Genomic DNA, 17,388 nt, shown 5'->3' on the forward strand with positions numbered 1-17,388 from the left:
TTGGTCACATCTAAAGAGTCATTGTAGTGTCTATGCTGTCATACTAATTAGCCCAAAGACAAATATTCTAATTTCTGATGTTCTAACATGTACTCCAGGTGCAACATTTTAGAGTTCAAGTTAGTATGGCTCAATTAAATTTTTCCTAAGTTTTGATGATTACACGCACAATGTGGAATATCATCTTAGGAATTAATTAGTTGTAAAAAGTAGTTTTTATGAGGTATCTGTGAATAAGGCTTTCAATAGATAATAATCTGTGGAATGGAAAGTTATTCTGTGGAGCCTCTGGAACTTGGCTCTTGTAAGTGGCTTTGTGACGATGTTGGATGTCGTGATCGGTTTTGTAGCTAGGTTGAGGGTGGTGAATATATGAAGTTAACAGCATATTAGTGCCAGTGGAAGGATTCTGTTGACTTTAAGATTGAGATTTTATTCCAGGAGGTGAAGGTAAGATCCTGAACAATTAAACGTTTTCTTTTGTGATGAATTGGATATTGTGGCGTTTCTCAACGTCGCGGTGTAGTGGTTTCTAAGCTTGAAGATGAGCCTTTTCGATGTTTTTGTGGGTTTCCTCAGTCCGCCCAGCAAAGTGCACGAATAATACTATGAAGTTGAAAGATGGCTGTCTTCTGGGTTTTTGTTCCGTGTGGTCTGGTAGAAATTTACCGACGTTTCAGAGGTTCTTGCTGCCTCCATCGTCAGGCCCAGGAGCAACAACCCAGAAGACAGCCATCTTCAAACTGACCGCCGTGAAAACCTCAAATCCTACTTACCATGAAGTTAGTCGCCACCATCTGATTCCACACTCTTGGAGTTGACAAGGTGTCATTAAATAAACCAGGTGAGATGAAGCTGTGTTGTAAAAACAGTATGATGTTTGCTTCGTACCGTCATTAAGGTATAAATAGTAAACAAACCACAGTACTTACTATTGTTTTAAATTTAGAGCAACAAATTTGGATGTTGGAGAACACGTTACTTTAACAGTACATTTCTCTTATTCCATTTTTAATGTCATTCTTGTTGCTTTTTAATCTTTGTCTTTAACATTATGAGAAGAAATCATTTATGGTGTTTGAGAATGAGGTGCTTGTGGCGAGTAGAACATTTGATCCAAGAGGGAGGTATTAACAGGAGGCTGTAGAAAATTACATAATGAGGAGCATTATAATTTGCTCTACTAAATATTAAAGTGATTATAAGTAATGTAGGGTGAAGTGGGCAGGTCATATGGGAGAGCCAACATTGTGACCTTGCATTTCTGTCTCTAAATTCAGTTTATACAATATTCGGATCAGTTTATTCTCCGCACAACTTTCCAGTATGGTGGTAATTGATCATGTTCTTAAGTCTGTTTAGCACTTACCCATTTGTCACCTACTGCCAAACTTGTCACAGAATTTTTTTTTATTATTTATGCTTACTAGTGAAGGAATTTAAATTTAATGTACCTGACTTGCCACTGAATTTATTATTATTTATTTATTTATTTACTGCAATTGGGTTTGCACCCGGTGGCAGATTTACTGCAGAAGTACAAAAATATGGGTATTCAAATATCCTATATTTGTTGTAAGTTCTGTAGTGCATTTAATAGAGTCTATCTGTTGGTCTGACTGAGAGACTGTCTGTCAGTTAGTCATTTTGCAAACAAAATAGGCATAAGAGATTGGTTCCTCTCAGTTCATCTTATTTCTGAAGGACTTCATACTTGCTTTTCAGATGCAGTTTATGTTGCTGTTTAGCCGACAAGGCAAGTTACGTCTTCAGAAGTGGTATGTGGCCCATCCAGACAAGCTTAAGAAGAAAATCACAAGAGAGTTAATTACCACAATTTTGGCAAGGAAACCAAAAATGAGCAGTTTCCTTGAATGGAAAGATCTGAAAGTGGTTTATAAAAGGTACATATATTTTCATAAATCTAGAATTTCTTGGATTATTTATTTGTACTTTATCATTGCACAGAAATGTTATATCCTCTTATTGAAGTCCAATCCTTAACTGAGATGGTGTGGGTCAGGAATTTTCCATGATTAAGTCTCAGCTGTTCCACTTATTAAGATATATATATATTCCTTGTACAGTTAACATTTCGCATATCCAGTGCTTTCTACTTTGCCATATTATAACATTCTACAGGTAAAGTGTGGTATGTTCCATTAATATGTCATCTGGCATAGTCATGGAGCATAAATCTGACCACTTACCTCTGTACATTGCATAGGTTAAGAATTCTTGGAGCTGTACCTCCACTTCTCCATATATCTTCCTCTATGCTTATTAGGTTGACAGTCCTTCTACACAAAAAGTTTTGTGATTAATCTCAGTGCTTATTGTTCCTTGAACCTCATTTTGAAATGTCTGCCTGTGTGCCCTATATAATGTTTTTGACAGTCCTTACATGTTAGCCAGTAAAATCCACTTTTGTTATATTTGTCTGTTTTAAGTGTCTATATATACTATTAGACATTCTGAAACTTATATTGATTGCTGTATTTTTGAAGAGGTTTATAATGTTTTTGGTCTGCTGTCTCTAAATTTAGTCCACTTTTTAGATATTATGTATGGTGGAGGGTGATCCATTATTGTGAAGAACAGGATGCATTCCTTAAAACTTCCTATGTGCAGCTTAGGCATAGGAACAAACTTCTTTTATTTAAGTGTGTCTCCCATTAATATCATGTTTTCTTGTTTTCCAGATATGCTAGTCTCTATTTCTGTTGTGCTATTGAACAAAAGGATAATGAACTGTTGACCCTTGAAATTATTCATCGTTATGTTGAGCTTCTAGACAAATACTTTGGTAGTGTAAGTATCATTAAATCTGCATTGGAAAGTATGTTTACAAAAGTGAGTGCAAGATAAGAAATAAGTATTTCTTACTCAACATCTATATAAATATTATTCCTACATTCCATTGTTTCACTAGTCTTTAATTTTGTAGGATAAGCAGTTATTGTTACTTTCCATGGTTTCATTCTCCTGTGACCCCATAGGATTAAGTTATTGTAAACAATGTTGAATGACACAGTCAAGTAAAGCATATAAGTTGACTGATTACTGTTCACCAGTTTCTTTTTTTGATTTCTCATTAATGCTTTTAGTATGGGTCTTAGGCTTAAACAGTATCTAAGGCTCCAGAAATATGAATTTGTTACTATTCCTTTAGATTTTTTGCAATAATTTTGAGTTTTTATGTACTCTCCAAAATTGACTTTATTCCTTCCTGTTGTTTTATAGTGTAAATATAATTTTTATATGTAAATTGTAACTATATAAACATTTTTGAAAATATGTTTTTTTTGTAAGTTTATGTTCTTCCCTGTGCCTGGAAACTTTGTAATTTTGGACTCTCTTGGATTTGGATCTCTCTACATTGGCTACAAATATAAAAGTCCATATGGATGTACTTGTAAAAGAGAAGTGACTGTTGTAGGCCCTGTTTCCCAAGATGCTTAGCTTTTAAATCAAGTGTCATGAAATGTCTGTATTTTGAGGTGTTAGACATAAATAAAGATAAGATATGTAACTACCCAAGCCAAATAGCAGTTTGAATGATATTTTTTCATGATCTTCCTCTAGGTTTGTGAGTTGGATATAATCTTCAACTTTGAGAAAGCATACTTTATCCTGGATGAACTGTTACTTGGTGGAGAGATCCAGGAAACCAGCAAAAAGAACGTCTTGAAGGCAATTGCTGCCCAGGATTTGTTACAAGAGGTTAGTTACGGTGATACTAGCATTGAACTGTAGAATATTTGAGACTTGTGATTTGAATTTTAGGTGCTATTGTTGTTACTGTAGGTTGTGGTTGGGTTGGGAAGGTGGTGAAGACTGTAACATATTTATATGATTTTATGACTAGAAGTACAACGAAATGTGAAACTAATAATATAGTGTAAGTTTTGTGTGGATATTCAACTTTGTGCCTATTTAAAACACTTTTAGCAGTTCCTTTACATCAGCAAATGATGATTTTTCTCAGTACCATCTTCATTGATAAAGATTTAACTTCTTAGTTATGAACATATTTTGCAGCTATAACAGTTGATTGCAAAAAGACTGAAGAGATGCTCATATTATTGGCAATGCAAGCTAGCATCCTAGTGCTTGTACAGCGCTTTTTCAGAAAGACAATAGACGATAATCTTTTGTTAAAAAAGATGAATGACCTTAAAGGATAATGCCACTCAAGATTTAGGTATCATTTATTGAATCCCACATAAAATGTCTTTGTCCAAGTTTGTTAAAATATATGTTTCATTAAAAAATGATACAATTTATTTCAGATTGTATTGCCATAACAGAATTTGACAAAGGTCTTTAGCATTTACTCTGTCGCGTATTGTGAAATTTGCTAGGAACATAATATAATTTATATATGCCAGTCAATTTTGACTTATTGCCATTTTTGGTTGTGAAAATAATGCTTAGTCTGCACATTATTACATTAAGCACAGCAGGAGATATTTTATTTAAATTTTATTATATTCTTAAGTGAAGAACCGGACATGTTGTCCAGTGACAGCTGCACTGTAGCAGTGATTGTCATGTGAGAGTTAAACCAATTAGTAGCAGTCAGGTATGCTTCCTCTTGCAAATACAGTAATTTGAGGTATGTGTTGTTGGACTTAGGACAGTGAAGTATATTATTCGTAAGTAGAAACTGGATTGGAATAAATGCATGATAATAAAAATTAGGTAATGGTAATAAATATGTTTATTGATAGTTGAATACTATCATTTGCACGATATTCCTAGCATTACAGTGCATGAGGAACTGGAATGAACACAGTTTTAGAGTGTTACAGTGTTGTAGCTCTGTCTGTCTTTCTGCACAACTTCCAACTTTTGGGATAGGAAGGAGTTTAGGAAAGTCATTGATCATGGAGTGAGTGTAATTTGAATGCATGTGCATGATTTTAAGCAGCAGAAGTAATATAAATGTGCAATATAAACAAGGGGTTCTGGGCAGAACTCAGTAAACCTACTTTCCTACTGCTCATCTTTATAGTCATACAAATTGTTGATGTGTTTAGATATTTCAAGTTTGTTATCTAACAGTACCATGTAATTTTTAGCTTATGAGTTAAAATGCTGGACTTGTGCGCACATCGTCATATAGGCAAATCCTACTTGGGTCCCATTCATCATTCGTTGCAATCATAAAGAAGTATTTTATATCTGGTAATAACTTCTTACTGAAATACAGATTCGATTTACATTAAATTATTTCGGAATATCCTCTAAACTTTTCCACCTTATTTATATTGGTAATAATGGACTTATATAGCTTATGCTTAATTTGTGGGCATGTTTGTGATCTTCTTTATACCAGATCTTACATTTATAGATTTGATAAAATAAAAACTGCAGTTTTTTTAAGCTCTGTTGCCATACGTCATTCAGTATCTTGCATTAAGTGGTTCTTGTGTTGCTCTCACCTCACAGATTTGTTGATTTTACTGGTTGTAGGAAATTAAGAATTGGGACATAAATCTTTATTTCCTTTTGAATGGAAAGTAGACTAACAACTTAGGTGTTGTTCATTAATTTACATATCGTGAACACAGCAATAGGTCTAGAGAAATTAGAGGTACCACTATGTCCCAAGTTCTGAAGATATTATGGTACATAATTTATCATAATTCATGTGTACAGCTGTACTTGTTTTAATCGTTTAGCCCATGATTCTCAACTTCGTCATAATCTAAATAAAATCCTGCGTAGGATTATAAAGAATTGTCAGAGGAGTTTATAGTTCTCAGGTTACAGATGGAGGAAATGGTCTCCAGTCTTGGAGGCTAGCTGCAAATGTAGTTAATAGGTATTTGCAGACAATAAACAAGGGGTAGTCCTCTAGTTTTGTGTTTGGGTATTGGTCTTGTAACACCTCAGCATAAAAGAAAGTTAAGCTTGGAACACATTCTTAGCACATTCTAGGCAATGGAGAACAGCCCTGCGATCTCTTTTATCTTATTTATGTCTATGTCTTGTCACTAGAATGCAGGACAGAATCATAATACGAAGGTACTATGGCAAAATTAAAATATTTGGAAATTACATTAAAAAATCAAATTACAAATAGAAGAATTTAAGGGTATATTAAATTCAGGGATTGTCTGCTGCAAACAAGTTAAGTTCTTTAATCTACCTGTCTCCTGTCTGAAAGCTTAAAGATTAAAATAGAAAACCTATTATTTAATAATAAAATACAATATAAATATAATAAAAATATTAATAAAAGACTTGATCATTCAGTTAGTCGTACTGGACCCCTCTTCTTTCTTTGAAGGAGTGGAATCCATATTATACATTTCTCTCAGACCCTGTCCTTGGAACTAGAATTTGTTGGGGCACTATTTGACCCTTACAGTAAAATCCCCTCACTTATATGACTTTTGGTGAGGTTAAGTGTAAGAAACTAAGCATAAAGGATATCAGTCCCCAGTAGATATCAGAAGTTTATAGTCCTCAGCAAAACAAATTTGGAAAATGCACAGGTATGTTTATACTTCACTCAGCACTGCGACACTGAACATACTGGTATGTTCATACTTGTCAGTATTTTACATATACAGGTAGCCCTCGATTTACGCCCGGGATGCGTTCTTGGACGAACCGGGTTAAACGAAATCGGCGTAAATTGAAACTCTTTTTATAATGTAAATCAATGGGAAGTCAATGACATGCATTCCCAGCACCCAAACATTGACGAGTAATATAATGGCATTACATTTAAAGCTCTGAAAAATGTAAATAAAATAAAGGGAATTTAAAAAACATATTTTATACACTTACAATCGGCAATTCGTTGGTCCCCGTGATTGACTGCGATTCTTTCATGTGATTGAAGTGTACAGTCATCTCTGCTGTTATGCGATAGTTGCATTCATGTAAGACGCCGACCTATAGAAAATTGCTTAGTAAAAATAACCCCGGGATCTCCGCAGAGATTAAATTAGTCCTTTGAAAGTTTAAAGCGCCAGGAATGAAATTGCATAAGAGAAAACTCGCATATGCAAACGTTTGCATTTCACAAACAGATTTTACCAATTCATCGATCTCATTGGAGCAAATTCGCGTTAATGAAACATACATAATTGCAGAGATGACTTTATTTATAATTTTTATTCAAAATCAGCGATGTAAGAATTACTTTTTATTATAAGAATCAGTACGAGATACATTATAAAATGTTATAAATAATAGTAAAATAAATTTTTACACTTTTTGACTTGGTGGTTTCAAAATCGGCGTTATTCTGAATCGGCACAAATCGAGGGTTACCGTACATGCATAAGGATAATAGTGTAAGTTTGAGAATTAGTGTTTTTAAATGTTCTGAAGTAAATTATATTTGAGGGTATCACAGTGGCGTAGTTGTTCTTCTGGATAGTAACACTGTTTGGACATTCAGGTAGATAGATACCTATATTTTGGAGGAACAGCTGTGAATAGGGGCATAATGTTTCTCTGAAACATTGGTATGTACCTACAAGTCTACATGGTGTTACTACCCAGAACACTGACATCAACAAACTCATTTTTGTGCATGAAGATACTAATAGATAGTAAAGCACATTATCATTTGCACATTTACGGTGTATTTGTATATTTGGCATGCTGTCTTGAGCATTACTCTTTTCTGTCAGTTAAATGAGTAAAAGTAGGCAGGGAATGGTAGATCTTGAACTTATTTGTAGTTAATGATTGACATTGTGTTACTTTCACATTTGGAAGTTAAGTAGTACATTATTGTGTGGTGTATATGAACATTTATAATTATTTTGAGTAGGATATTGATTGAAATGTATGATAATGCTTTCTACTTGGAATGAATTAGGTACATTTGTATGTCTTTTGAATTAAATGCAGTTTCTTGTTATTGCACTGCATAAAGAGAAGTGAAATTTTTATCTTGAGAAATTAATCAGTGTTGATAACATATTAAATGTGAACATTGAAGGAATTCTAATACAGTGAAACCTCGATGCATCGTTTTCGGCGGGGGTGGGAAATAAAAACGATGAATGCGGGAAAGCATTAAAAATTTAAAAAAAACAATGTTTCTCTTTCAAAGTTACTTCTTTTTACCAAAAAAGTCTTTAATGGACAACTGATTTGTTGAAACTTTACGTTTTAGACCAAACAGAGCACTTTCCACGTTCAAAATGTTTTCCTCGTCACGTTCACTAATATTAAGCGCATAAAAGAACGACTTCACTTTCGCCAATGCAGCGTGTGCTTCGGCAAAACTCGGCAAAGCTTCGGGCTCGCATTCGTCGTCTTCCTCTTCCTCACCGCTCCAATCCCCTTTGCGGACAATAACAGGAAGAATGGAAATACTATTACTGCCGAACTCAACGAAACGTAGCTGTAGAAGACCCTGAACCGCTGGAAACAAGATGAACCAGAAGAATGAAAAGTGCCGCCAGCCTTTCCTTTGTACTTGTAATAAAAGCATTTGTGAAGAAATTCACACTGCACATGCCATCTGGCATCGCTGGAACGAAATATGAGTGCACCCTAATTAAAATCGTAAAATTTCTGACAATGCGCGCCGCCATTCTCTCCAACTATCACCCCTGCACCGCTGACCCTCATTCCAAAAGAATGTGCTGGTTGGGCGACATAACAGGTTACCGCTACTGTGTATTCCAAAAACATTATGCGTCTTTCGGTATTAATTTATCTCTAAACCCAGCATTTTAAATTCTCAGAAACGATCATTGCGGGAAAATTGTGGGCCGGGACTAAGATTTTTGAACGATCGATGCGATAAAACGATAGTTCGAGGAACGATAGAAGCGGGAAAATGTAACATTATTTTATATGGGATGTATTCGGGACCGAACAAAACGGACGATGCATCCGGGAAAACGATAGTTCCGGGAACAATGGATAGAGGTTTCACTGTATGAACAATTTGCATGATCCTGTAGAGTAAATTATTGTTTGCAAATGTCTTCCACACCTGATGACCTTATTTCTTTGCAAGCTTTGTTTTATAACAGGACAATAACAACATTTGAATTTCCATTTGATGTTTTTATATGGAAACCAGATGGTAAACATTGTTGTAAATAATTAGAATATACTGAAAAGAAGCTTGAAAAGGAATTGAAATTTCTCAGGTGAAAGCTGAGAGACTATGAAATTTTTATTTTGATATTCGTGCTGGGTTGATTTACATGAGGTTCTGTTCTGTTGATTAAGAGTGTTATGAAAATTTGTTGGTACTTATCCGTTTACCAGTACTCTTTGTCTTAGCATAATAGTTTTATCTCTGCTTGATATTGCAAATGAGTTTACCTTATATAACAGTTATGACAGTAATACTTGAAATTAAGTAATGTAATGTTTCAAAGTAAGGTTATAACCCTCTTGGATGATTTATCATATTTCTGGAAATGAGAGTGAGAAATGATTTTCTTTATATAAATTATGTAAACATATATATCCTCCAAAGTTGTATGTCATATGAGACTAGAAATGGCAGTTGGCTGGTGATTTGGCCGGCATACTGGAGAAAGTGCTGAAGTGTTAAAGATTACAGAAACCAATGTATTCATCTACTATGCAGAATTATTTTAATTACATTACATTATTTTGGTGGTGAATCTCTGAGATGACAATATTTAGTCAGTAAATTACAACATTCTGCGTGTGTTAAGTCTGGTACATTTAACTTTGAACAAGAAAAGAAAATGTGATGATTCAGGATGTGCACATAACATGGATTACATTTTATTTTAATATTTTTTGTAGCATGTGAATTGGATATATAGTCACTATTCTCATACCCAAAAAAGATTGATCTGGAGTAATGTCCTTGTCTCTTTAATGTTTACAACAAAAATACTTGCATTATAGTACAGTGTTCCTTATAGTGTGTATGGTTTGCTGTTTATCAGTCTGGATTAAAATATTTCCTACATATTTTTTATAGAAAAGTAAAAGAGAGTGGTGGACTCAAACATCTTTTGTCTAGACTTTATAAACTAATTGGTTTAAAGTCTTACTATGCAGATAGTATTTATCTTTGTTGCATTTATCAGTTAATCTGAATTTATTAACTGAATCATTGTAGGTCTGAAGCAGTATTGAGATCATTTTCTCTTACAGTGGTAGCACAAATATTTGCATCATAATACATTGCTTCTCATGGCTATGTTTCAAGTATTTGTCACTTATTCGAAAGATAAATACAACAATAGATTTTGGCATCTTATGGCTCCTTTTTAAACTGCTAGTATGGATTTGTGTGGACTTAAATAAGGACCAGCAGAACATAAAAATTTATTCTGTTACTGGTCAACGTGTTGAACACTTGCTGAGTTGCCACTGACAACAAATAAAATATGTGTGAACTGGTGTGTAGGGCATTGAAAGCAAAGTGTGTGAAGTGTTGTTTTTTAAACAAACTTTATCTACTGTCTTTCTTTCTGTTTCTTGGTCTTTGGCCATCTTTATAATGGTAACTGTCCTAATAACCGTGCAGAAACTTTAACAAACTCTTGGCCCATTTCAGCACGATACTATTGAGCATGTAACATACATGTTCATATCATAGATCTGTTTTCCATACGTCCGAGTTCAGTTTTTCAGAAGGTAGATCTGATGGGTATTTCATGGTCTTATTTACTTTCTGTGCAGAGGTGGAACTTGGAAATAAATCCTCCACCTTCTGTTTTGTGTATTTTTGTTTTAGATTAAAGTTTGTGAATTTCTGGAATAGATTAGTGAGTGTGTTTAGTGCCAAACTGTGGGGCTGGATGTCTGACATTGATTCCCAGCAAGGGCAGGAATTTCTTTCCATGTCACTAATGTGTCCAGACAGCCCATCCAACCTCCTATCCATTGGGTGTCAATGGCAAAGCATAAGCATAAAGCTGACCATTCACTTCCACCTCTTCTTCTTCCTTAAGACATTTCCACACGTGTGGATTGACTTTTCCTCAGTCTTTGTCTGCTCATTCTTGCATCACATCTACTGTTCTCCAATCTTATCTTCTTCTCTCAGCATATCTCTTAACTTGGTCTGTACCAGGGACACATTGATATTAACTTTGTTAGCTGTGGTAGCCCGGCTGTCACAGTTAACATGAATGCTCTGCCCCTGGTCTACCCATTCTGTGTATGCTCTGCCATTCATTTTCATTAACAACAATTGTTTTTGGTATTCTATGCTTGTCTGTTCTTTTATCATGTCCAAGCCATCTCATTCTACTGCTCTGAATTTGGTTTTATATTTACTCTGTCTTGAGCTTTCCTCTGGTGTGTGTTTCTAGTTCTCTCTCCTAATGTTTCTTGCCATTTCCCTCACAAATTCACTTCCATTTAGTGCCAAGATTAAGAATGTATGGAGCAACACTGTCAGAAGTGTTATTTTCACTTACAATATCAAAAATAGCTGAAATATGCTATGCCCACTTTTCTGACATAACATTCACAGTTATTCCAACTCTGTATTACCTACATAGTATAGAAAAAAATTTAAATAAACTAAACACCAACTCATATCATATTTAGAGCCAGTCCTTTATTCAAGTTATGTCAACATGGCCCATGTCTTTTATGCTACTGGATTTATTGTGTTCACATTTCCCATGTTTAAATTTAAGTAAATGTTAAAAATAACAGAGCCCATTAATAGTAGAGCCTAATAAAGTATTGGGTTATTTTTTTTTAAACTGAATAGGGTATGCTCATTCAAAATTTTGTTGAACGATGTTGATTTGGTTTAGTTTACTTTAAAGGTATAAAATATTCTTTTGGTTCCTTTGACATATTTAACGAAATTTTAAATATAGCACTTACATGATAATTGTGATGTATAACTTCATTTGCTTTAATTCATTTTAAGAGTATTTTTCTTAAGGACCTAAATAATCTTACATGCATTTCTTTTGATCCCTTTAGTTTATGAAACTCAAGATACAACACTTTTATGGTATCTGTATTACTGTGTGTTAGTTTAATTCACTTTAATACCTGAGACAGTAAACATATCTTGGATGTAAATGAAACATAATCCTGTTAAACACCCGCCACCGCCGCCGCAGGTTTACTCAGAATGCACAAGTACATCTCTTCTTGAACTTGGCATCAAACTGCACTGACAATTTAAAGGCAGTGTTTAGTTTTTTGAAATCCTGTAAAGTTTTTCTAATTAGTACAACAAAATTTCTGTTACCAAAAGTGAAGTGCTAATTATCAGCATACTTTTAATTTGTTTTAGATGTACCAGATTTTAATATAACACAGTGTCAATAAACTAACAATTAACCTATGTTTGACATCAGAGGTTTTGTGTTTAAAGAAAGAACATTAGTGTTATTACATGTTATGTGTTGTAAATCTGTCAGTGAAGGGAGAATATGAAATGTAATTATATTATTTTCTTTTGTAAGGAATGCAGATCCACCACTGCAGACCCTCTTTGAATTGTTATAATTACTAACGAAACAAAAACTACAATTGGCCTAACCTACTGTGTCAATTCTTTCATACTATTGAAATTGAGCGGAGACAACCACTGTTCTTGGCTGTTCTCTGACTTCAGGCAGCTTGCATGTAAGGTGTTGTGTATGATGTGTCTCTCCTTTATCTCTTTGTAATGTATTAACATGTGTTTACAGTAGTATGGATAGTATTTATTTGTCATAATTCAGAAATTTGTAATTGTGTTGATACAGTGGAAAATAAAAAAGCGTAAAAGAAATAATATATAATAATTTAGAAATGAAAGACAGAAAAATGTTGAAGAGAGTGGTGAATACAAAAGTTGTTTTTATGGTTTAGCATGACATGAAAGTGTTTGTTGGTGGTTTCGAAATAATTGGAAAACCTAGCAACCATAGTGGGGCTGTCACTTCGGGTTAAATGTAAACATGAACAGAGCAGGACACGACAGAATAAGAGGTAGCACGTAGGTAACACTTCTGATTCAAATCTCAGCTGGGACACTTACTGTACTGAGAATTTTCATGGTTTCTGTCAGTCTGTCCAGGTGAATGGAGGGATAATACCTGAAATAGACCATGGTGATCCCTCCCTAGTCCTTTCAGGTTCACTGAGCATGATCGTCCTCTTATATTATTTGGTGTTAAATAGCTTTTGCTGTTGATCCCATCTTTTGGTGACCTGTATTTCACCGTAGACTGAATGATTTGCTCTGTCTTGTGCATGCATTATTAGCAAAATATTGCAGAAACATGTGGAAGTTTTTCCCAACTGAAAAGCTGTAAATATATTTCAGGATATGTAAGTGTTGAATGCCTTTCATCTGCTTTCAGAATTATTCTTTTTAATTTAACGTGACTGCTTAACATGGCTTCTCAACATTTATCACTTTTTTGGTACTTTAAACAGCTGTGCTTGCAATTTGAAATGTTTTTTACTGGTAAGAAATTTGTTCTTTATTTATTCTTTTATTTGCCTTTTACATTTAAAATTTTGGTTTGAAATAAATTAAATTTTCTTAACATCAGTAATGAGAACTGTGGCATGTCTTACTGATATACTTCTGGGAATGGCTTTCTTTATCTGTTGCAGTAAATAATCTTGTTTAATTGTGGTAGGACTTCTTCACTGGAAATTATATGACTGTCTAGTTCAGTCTGTAGTCTGTCACACTAAGATCATTGGTTGTAATGTTAGGCCAATACATGATCTGTTTCAATGTTTAATATCTGCCATTTGTACATAGCTCTGCATGATCTGTCAGACTGATTCACTAAGTGTGTGGTTCACTAACATTTGCAAACATGTAATTATTAAAAACAGATTAGAAACTAACACAGGTTTGAATGTAACAGTAATGTTTGGTGCTACAGTGATGTCACTTCTACTGTTCCCACAACTTGAAAACGAAATTGTACACTTCCAGCATTATTTATTCACATAAAACAAAAATTCATAGAACATAAACTATAATTGATGAGAGGTAGTTTCATAGATGAATTACATTGTTTTGTTGGACATTTGATATGTGTAATATTTTGGGAGTTGGATCTACTCCTGTCTTGTGGTAATTTATTTTATTTTAACCGGTTGCTGAGTCAGGTTAACATTTTTTTAATGTTGAGTCCTTTATTTTATATACATAACTTGCAAATGCCAGTCTGCCAAACTGTCAAGGTATGCACTGTAACTGACTATTACATTCTGATTGCTAGTGCTCCTACTTATTCATGACATCTCAAGTTCAAATCTCTGCACAAAGTTTAATGATAAGATATTGCAAAACTAATGTTACTGTGGTGGTATTGGGGGAGGGTGTTTTTCCCCCTCCTATCAGGCAAATGTTGAGGCAGTAACTTATATTAAGCCATGACTGCTATCTCTGCATCCTTTCCAATTTATTATTTATTGATTATACTGTCATTTAACACTATTATTTAGCTGGCATTAAATAAACTGAGAATAAATACAATAAAATATTCTCGGGCAATTAGCCGTGTCAGTTAGTTACGTGAAAAGACTCTTTGTGTAACCAGTTCAATCACCACGAATGCTTCACATCATGTATAAGAATAAATAAATACATACATGCTATATCTTCTGTTCATTTTACTGCCAGGTTGGGCAGGCTTTCTTATAAGAACAAAGATGTCTGTGCTCTAGATATGGATTAGAGAGTGTTTTAAACTAGTTTTGCCATATCCTAACATGTATGAATTGCAGGCAATAAAATAATTAGCCTCTGTGCATTAACCACATCAGATCATGGTAGGTGTAGAAAAACCTGAATTTGTAACTCCATTGGTTTGTTGGTTTGGTAAGAGTCGACAGGGTGAATTACATATTCTGAATAAAGAAAAGTGTTTTTGATCCATGTGTTTCAGAACTGAACACACAGCCATGACCATATTTTGTTAACATGGATTGGTTAATGGAAATAAAATTTATGGAATTATTGGAAGTTCGTACTGTATTTATACATTGTTTGTACAAGTGCATGATATTAATGCATAATGAGAAAGTCCTGTCTGTATGCATTGTTTTTTCTTCAGAACTGTTGAACGTACTGTGATGAACTTCATTAGTCTCTACTAGAAATTAGCTGAATGTAATTGTTCTTTTATGTGAAACTTGAGTCACACTTTATTAATTTTTTTAAAAATTACTCATTGCTCGAAAATTGGTACATGACAGAAGATCTTATTAATATCCACAACTTCAATCTGAAACTTTTTAATGTGAATATTTAATGAAGTGCATAGACATATTTTGTCTATGCAGTGTGCAGCTTATATGAATTACACAATAAGTATGAAAAAAGTAGATTTATTGCTCACAAGATCCCTCCACCGGACCCTGTCCTGAGCTAGTGGAATCCAGTCCACACCCTCATGCCTTATTACTGTAATATCTGTAATAGTATATTTTTCATGTGTTTTAGATCTCTAAAGTGGTCTCTTCCATATAAATTTTCCAATCAAAATTTTAATCATTGCATTTTCCACCCGTCTCATCACCCTTGATTTTAGATACCTTTGCTTAGTCATACCAAAGAAAATAAAAGTTTGGGATCCTGAGTGACATTTTTTAACATGCTACTTAGTGTGGTGAGATGTAGTTGGGTCCAACTTGTACATGTGCTGGACGACCATGACTTTCTAACTTTCTGCACGTACTCTTCAACATATTTACGGCTACCATCCATATTTGGAGACCGTCTCCTCCATCTGCAACCTGAGGATGTGCCATGCTATGATGACAGGGCACAAAGCTATATTGTAGGACAAATGCAGTAGTTTTATGCAGAATTTAGTGAAACAGCTGATGGGTTACTTAAAAAAAATACAAGTGTTTAGGAATGAAAGTGGTTGTTTTAATATGTGTTATGTGCTCTCAGATGAAGGAACTGTCACAAATAGGGAGGAGTGTACATGAATACTTATTGCTCAGCTACATTGGATTTTCATTTGATTACCATCATAAAAGCATTGTCAGTTGCAATATTGAGATCAAGATGATGGGTGAGTAGTATCATCACAGAATTGACACATTGTTTTATTAATATTTGACTCGGGGAAACAATGGCATCACATGAACATCCACATAAGTGGCTCTTTTATTTTGAGACCAAAGTATTCTGTTAGCACTAATGGGTGAGATGAGAAAAGCATACAAAATTATTTTAGTAGAAAACTTGAAGAGAAGAAGATACCACTTGTCACCAAGGCATTGATGGAAGAATAATGTAAAAACAGATTTTAATTTTTGTCATATGGGCACAGGGGACTTGAATTCCAATATTATTGGGCTTTAACCAGATTTTGAATCCAGGGTTCATGGCTTGGAGGTATACTGCTGCTAAGCACAGCCAATTGGACCACTCAAGTTGTGGCTAATAGATCTTTTAGAAATTGGATGTGGTTTGGATTCATTTAGCTCATAGCAGAGCTCAGTGGCAAGCTGTTCTGAATATGATAATGAACTTTTGGGTTTAATTACAATGGAATATTATGACAGTTGAGTGACTGTTTAACTTTTCAAAATGAACTGCTCCATGGATTTAGTAATAAGGAGTGTTTTATGGTGTTTTTTCAGTCACTCCTTGCATATTTATTGTAAGGATACTTTTAATCTCTTTAGATATATTCTTTAGTTGCACATATCCAGTCTGAGAGTTTTTCTGAAAAAGACTTGCTCATGTTGTAAACGGGTGAGTCTAACAGACAAAAATGGTAACCAAATGTGGTTCTGTCATATGCATGTTACCTAAAAGTGTTTTTGGAAAAAAAATACACAAATTTTGTAAGTATGTCATGGCATATGTCCCTCCTGAACCATTTTCACTTCTCTTATTTTAAGCTGCATTACCTAAACAGTTAATGCAGTAAGATGGCAGTCTTCTGGAATGTAACACTGTGTAATCTGGTAGAAGTTTACCATTGTTTCAGAGGTCCTTGTTGCCTCCATCAGGGCAATGAATGCCAAGATGATGGAGGTTACGAGGACCTCAAAATGGTGCACTTCAATCAGACTACACAGCTCTACAGCCCAGAAGACAGCCATCTTTGTACTCATCGCCATGAGAACCTTAAATTTGACTTACAGAATTATATATCAAGTTTCTGGTTTCCCTATTTTGGAGTGGTGGATACTAAATATGAATTGATAATTATTTCCTATATATACAAGCATTATTTTCATTTACTTTTAATTTTTTAAATGTTATATACTGTAGTGTAGTAACATTAATCACAGGGCTCAGAGTGAGTTTTTTCTTGTAATCAAGTTGCTATTACTTTGTGTGTGCTTAGCTTGTTGATGGGTACCAGTGGTAGTGTCAGAAATTTGTGCAGTTGAGCTTTGATAAATATAGAGGTTAAATTTCTCTGTTTCAAAACCATGTTCAGGATTCTTAGG

At 34.3% G+C, this 17,388-nt stretch overlaps 1 protein-coding gene across 4 annotated transcripts in view; it reads left to right on the top strand.

Moving 5' to 3' along the window:
- Positions 1 to 272: 272 nt before the first annotated feature.
- The window catches only part of AP-1sigma (AP-1 complex subunit sigma-2), a 28,045-nt gene continuing 10,929 nt past the window's right edge, over positions 273 to 17,388 (top strand). For 2 of the 4 annotated variants that reach the window (XM_022072702.2, XM_022072701.2), the window contains exons 1-4: positions 274 to 450; positions 1,726 to 1,904; positions 2,703 to 2,811; positions 3,586 to 3,723. In XM_022072702.2, the coding sequence (XP_021928394.1) occupies positions 1,726 to 1,904; positions 2,703 to 2,811; positions 3,586 to 3,723 (426 nt within the window). In that variant the 5' untranslated portion in view covers positions 274 to 450. Of the gene's footprint in view, positions 451 to 704; positions 845 to 1,725; positions 1,905 to 2,702; positions 2,812 to 3,585; positions 10,744 to 17,388 lie in introns of those variants that run through there. The other 2 variants (XM_087350396.1, XM_022072703.2) reach the window with 2 other exon arrangements.

The sequence above is a fragment of the Zootermopsis nevadensis genome, unplaced genomic scaffold (genome assembly GCF_977971745.1).
Source record: "Zootermopsis nevadensis isolate Lab colony 2312 unplaced genomic scaffold, Znev_1.0 Znev_ptg000017l, whole genome shotgun sequence".
NCBI lineage: Eukaryota > Metazoa > Arthropoda > Insecta > Blattodea > Termopsidae > Zootermopsis > Zootermopsis nevadensis.